Genomic DNA, 5,918 nt, shown 5'->3' on the forward strand with positions numbered 1-5,918 from the left:
TAGTGGCACCCCCTTTTGGCCGTGGGTGGGGGTCGGCAACCCTCTCCGGGTGTAGTCCCACCTTTCCCTGAGTTGGCCACATCCCTCTCTGGCCCTCTGTAGGGAGCTAGCTGGATGTACTGGTGCCCCCTGGTGGCCATGGGTGGTGAGGTAGGCACCCCTCTATGGGGGTCTGGCCCCCTTCTCTGGGCCTCAGCTGACCCAGGGAGTCCAGGTCCAAGAGGCTTCTAAACAGCATTGCCCCCCCCCTCCCCCCTCCTCCTTCCCTCTTTCACTGTAAAGTCGACTACACCTGTTGTATTCGGCGCATGTGATAAATACACTTTGATTTGATCTTATTTTCGTGGCCAGATTTTGGGCGGAGTAAAACCTCTCACTTTGCCTCTTGCTCTCTGCAATCACGCATGTGCATCAGAATTCCACGTCTTCTAGATTCTATCAAAAGCTTCCGAAAGCGACGTGGCTTGTCTTAGCTACGTCGGTGCCTAGCTACTTCATCTATTTATTCTCAGAGATATTCGCTTGGACACGTTGATATAGTAACATAGCTAGGTAAGAAACTACATTTTAAAGAATTATTCTAGCTTAGTAGCCAAACTGTTATAATAGTATATACCTACGTCTTCATTCATTGTGGCGCCTGACTACTGTAGCTAGCTAGATTGTTTGCTGGTAAATAAACAAACAATCTTGAGGCGTTCAGTGCAACGTTGACGTTGAAATTAGAAAGCAATGTCTGTCTTGGTTACTCATCCTAGTGTTTCGTTGTGAAATCTTCTTAGTCTATGGTTGCCATCGACACCAGTTAACTAGCTAATGTAGCTAACTAGCTAGTTAACGTTAGCTACAGTATCAGGTTTATTCGTGCACCCACACAGAAAATGGACCAAAACCTCAGCTAACACATTATAGGCCAGGCCTAAATGTTTAAGAATTTATGGACAGACCCGTAACTGAACCCTTACTATACATAAGACATTGTGAGGGATGAAGAGATGTGTAGCTAGTGACACTTTGATGGACCTAGCTAGCTAACCCTAGTCTGTCGGACTTGTTTGCTCTCCAGCCGAACCATCATGGACCAGGTTATGCAGTTCGTTGAGCCCAGCCGGCAGTTCGTCAAGGACTCCATAAGGCTCGTTAAGAGGTGCACAAAACCAGACAGGAAAGGTATGGTTATCAGTCACCGAACTTTTTCTGTGTTTAGGTTACACGATCTGCTATCCTGTTTTAGGATCTTGTCTTTTCTCAGTTCACTGTCTGCTGAGTGAGTTTACACTCTCAAGCATAAAATCATTGCACAGTAGATTGTCAAAAGGGTTACTTGGGTAGTAAGTTAACTGACTGCAACCTTGCATAGCTGAGCAGCTACAGAGCATCATTAGTAGATGGATACCACTGATGATGAATCACTGATTGAATCTTGTGTTGACTTTATATGACCACAATCACAGCTTCAGATATAACCAATCTCTTTTAGCATGACATTAAGTGAATGGAGCAGACCTGTTTCTATTTTAAACCCCTTGATGTAAAGAAAAACACATTGATCAAGAAGACTTGTGAAGCTCTGACTGGTTTTTCTGCCGTTGCCTGTTAAAGATTCTAATTGTACCATCTCTTCTGATCATTTCTAGAATTCCAGAAGATCGCCATGGCAACGGCGATTGGGTTTGCCATCATGGGCTTCATTGGGTTCTTTGTCAAGCTCATCCACATCCCCATCAACAACATCATTGTGTAAGTAGGACCACACGACACACACCAGGAGTCAGACAGTAGGCAGTACATTATTGGGAGAAAACACTTAAGTCCATTTGGCTTTGTTTGGTTAGCTAAGGTGCACTAGTGTTACCAAACTGCAAGCATCCAAAATGTGTAATGTAATCAAGGTATGATGTGCATAGATGCATGTAGTAATGCCTTGGAAGATAGGTCTGCATTAATATCAAACATACTGCTGTTTTCCAGTACTTTGATTTGATTGAATGACTACACATGCCCTATTTCAAATCATAAGGAATAGTGGAGGACTGTAGACTTTTGGGTGAGAAACTTAATTAGCCTATGTGGCCCTGTTCATGTGTTCTTCTCTCTCAGGGGCGGCTGAACCTCTGGAGGTGTGATACAACTACAGAACTACAATACCCGGTGACCTGAGACAGTGGGGCGACATGGAATAGTGGTGGGGGGGTGAAGGGATGTGATTTGTTTTTACATTGTGTGCTATGTTTATTTGGCTGTGTTAATAAATTAAAGAAAAAGCTGCGCGTGACGATGATGGTGATTATTATTATGTATGAGATGTATATTGTGTGTACATCACAGGAGGCTGCTGAGGGGAGGATGGCTCATAATGTCTAGAATGGAGTGGTATTAAACACATGGAAACAATGTTTGATGTGTTGGATACCATTCAATTTATTCTGTTCCAGTCACTACTATGAGTGCATCCTCCCCGATTTAAGGTGCTGGGTTCCAAACCGTAGACTTGCACCCTACAATCCACCATTGAGAGTATGCCGCCCCCCCCCCCCCGTGCTGGCAGAGGGTGGAGCACCCTGGTCGATTATGTAATTTCTTGTCCCTGCAGATGCCCATGCTCCAGAGCAACGGCTGGTCTGTAGTCACGGTTACAGGCTTCCTCTGGTCTCCCTGGCTGACGGGCTCGTAGGTGTTGGACGTGTTCACCAGCCTCCCGAACTGCAGAACCTGGTTGTCTATAACACAGTCAGTAAGACATGCTCAGCCTGCAGAACCTACATGGCAAGGTAATAGAGGAAAGCAAGGTAATAGAGGAAAGCACTTCAGATAATGCAGGTTTATTGCAACCACACCACCGTTTACAAACAGACAGTCTGTCCCTGTGTAACCCCAGGGTGGTCCAGTCAGACCACACGCCGTTACAAACAGTCTGTCCTGTGTAACCCAGGGTGGTCCAGTCAGACCACTCCACCGTTTACAGGCAGTCTGTCCTGTGTAACCCCAGGGTGGTCCAGTCAGACCACACCACCGTTTACAAACAGACAGTCTGTCCCTGTGTAACCCCAGGGTGGTCCAGTCAGACCACACCACCGTTTACAAACAGACAGTCTGTTCCCTGTGTAACCCCCAGGGTGGTCCAGTCAGACCACTCCACCGTTTACAGACAGTCTGTCCTGTGTAACCCAGGGTGGTCCAGTCAGACCACACCACCGTTTACAAACACACAGTCTGTCCCTGTGTAACCCCAGGGTGGTCCAGTCAGACCACCACCGTTTACAAAACAGACAGTCTGTCCCTGTAACCCAGGGTGGTCCAGTCAGACCACTCCACCGTTTACAAACAGACAGTCTGTCCCTGTGTAACCCCAGGGTGGTCCAGTCAGACCACTCCACCGTTTACAAACAGACAGTCTGTCCCTGTGTAACCCCGGTGGTCCAGTCAGACCACTCCACCGTTTACAAACAGACAGTCTGTCCCTGTGTAACCCCAGGGTGGTCCAGTCAGACCACTCCACCGTTTACAGACAGTCTGTCCCTGTGTAACCCCAGGGTGGTCCAGTCAGACCACTCCATGCTGTGTATTAAAGCACTCCGCTGAGACCAGGGGAACGGGGGTGGGAGGGTAATCGGGGGCCAGAGAGCATTCACACACACAAAGACTAGCCTTGTGCATAAGAGAACTGGAAACTGGTATGCCTCAAAGCCAACCCTCTGGTCCGGACAGGAGAGACTTCCACCATAGAGCTAGCTGCATTCAGTTGAGGATTTTCAGGTTCTCTTCATGTGTCCATTGGTATTAATAAAATAATATTCTTCATTACAATCGAAAGATGACAGGGGGTGACACATCAAAACAAAGTGAGAGGACTGTAGCTAGGGTGATGATATCGGTCTTGAAGGTTACTGAAGACGTCAATAGATGAGGTGGTCCTGAGACTAGGTCGACAGTGACCTCGTTTGGCAGTGAGAGGACTGTAGCTAGGGTGATGATATCGGTCTTGAAGGTTACTGAAGACGTCAATAGATGAGGTGGTCCTGAGACGAGGTCGACAGTGACCTCGTTTGGCAAAATCGGGTATTGCCAGATGTTGCGTTTCTCCTTCCATCAGAACTCAAAGAATGTTCTACTTCGCTTATTGTCATGTCGTCTATTTAATATGAAGGATATGTTTAGCATCTGTGTGCACCTCAAGGGTTGATGTAAAAATGGGTTATACATGGACTGTCTGGATTATGACATTGTGTAACATATTCTTGTGATTTTAATAACCACACCTCACATTCCCTTGGGGACAAAGTTATTCTACCATATAACCCCATTCTACTGGCAGACAGGCTAAAACCGCCTCCTATTCTACTACGTCAACACTAACATCTCAGATTTACTTTGTTTGAAAAGTCTACTGGGACAGGAGAACAAAACATATGTAGAATATTAAATTAGGTTATTGAATGTGTATAAAAAAATAAAATAGTCCACCATAATCACGTTTCCTGGATGGTACTAAACAAACAACGAGAACAAATCAAATGGTCAGGTGCTGCATGCACATCAGCCTGACAAAACGCCATCCTGCCTCAAAAAACAGAACATCCACAGTGTTTTGTGTGTGTGTTGTAAACATCCATGATGTTACTGTGTTTGTGTGCGTGTTGTAAACATCCATGATGTTACTGTGTTTGTGTGCGTGTTGTAAACATCCATGATGTTACTGTGTTTGTGTGCGTGTTGTAAACATCCATGATGTTACTGTGTTTTGTGTGCGTGTTGTAACATCCATGATGTACTGTGTTTTGTGTGCGTGTTGTAAACATCCATGATGTTACTGTGTTTTGTGTGCGTGTGTAAACATCCATGATGTTACTGTGTTTTGTGTGCGTGTTGTAAACATCCATGATGTTACTGTGTTTTGTGTGCGTGTTGTAAACATCCATGATGTTACTGTGTTTTGTGTGGTGTTGTAAACATCCATGATGTTACTGTGTTTGTGTGCGTGTTGTAAACATCCATGATGTTTACTGTGTTTTGTGTGCGTGTTGTAGAACATCCATGATGTTACTGTGTTTTGTGTGCGTGTTGTAAACATCCATGATGTTACTGTGTTTTGTGTGCGTGTTGTAAACATCCACGATGTTACACTGTGTTTTGTGTGCGTGTTGTAAACATCCTCGATGTTACTGTGGTTTGTGTGTGAAAACAGGCCTGAAAAGAATGAAAGGAAGTAATTGGCCATAGAGGACATTGAGGCAGAGGCATACCATATGTTGTGTGAATGATGTGAGTCCTCCAAACCGTACCTCTGCAGAACCTATGCTGAAGACACTAGTTGTAGTTAATTTAACCACTAGGGGCAGTACTGCACTGTGGAAAGAGGAACAGTGGATTGCTGGGGGAAGATATTTTTTAGATACACAGGCACGCACGTACACAGCCCATCGAACATGTAATGGGCAGCCCTATCAATGCCTAGCACTACATGACCAAATGTATGTGGACACCTGCTTGTCGAACATCTCATTCCCAAATCATAGGTATGAATATGGAGTTGGTCCCCCCTTTGCTGCTATAACAGCCTCCACTAGATGTTGGAACATTGCTGCGTGGACTTGCTTCCATTCAGCCATAAGAGCATTTGTTAGKTCGRGCACTGATGTTGGGCRATTCATCCTAAAGGTGTTAGATGGGGTTGAGGACAGGGCTCTGTGCAGGCCAGTCAAGTTCTTCCACACCGATCTCGACAAACCATTTCTGTATGGACCTCGCTTTGTGCATCGGGGCATTGTCATGYTGAAACAGGAAAGATTGTCATTGTATGCTGTAGCATTAAGATTTCCCTTCACTGGAACTAAGGAGCCTAAACTGAGTCATGAAAAACAGCCCCAGACCATTATTCCTCCTCCAAACTTTACAGTTGGCACTATGCATTCGGTCAG

The 5,918-nt window shown here is 45.4% G+C and overlaps 1 protein-coding gene across 1 annotated transcript; it reads left to right on the forward strand.

Annotated features, from left to right (window-relative positions):
- Positions 1-249: 249 nt before the first annotated feature.
- Positions 250-2,275, forward strand: LOC112080815 (protein transport protein Sec61 subunit gamma). Its single transcript, XM_024146735.2, has 4 exons — positions 250-552; positions 1,067-1,170; positions 1,638-1,740; positions 2,101-2,275. Exons 2-4 carry the CDS (start codon positions 1,077-1,079, stop codon positions 2,108-2,110), a joined length of 207 nt encoding a protein of 68 aa, XP_024002503.1. The 5' UTR covers positions 250-552; positions 1,067-1,076; the 3' UTR covers positions 2,111-2,275.
- The last annotated feature ends 3,643 nt before the right edge of the window (positions 2,276-5,918 follow it).

This window comes from Salvelinus sp. IW2-2015, unplaced genomic scaffold (assembly GCF_002910315.2).
Source record: "Salvelinus sp. IW2-2015 unplaced genomic scaffold, ASM291031v2 Un_scaffold16518, whole genome shotgun sequence".
NCBI lineage: Eukaryota > Metazoa > Chordata > Actinopteri > Salmoniformes > Salmonidae > Salvelinus > Salvelinus sp. IW2-2015.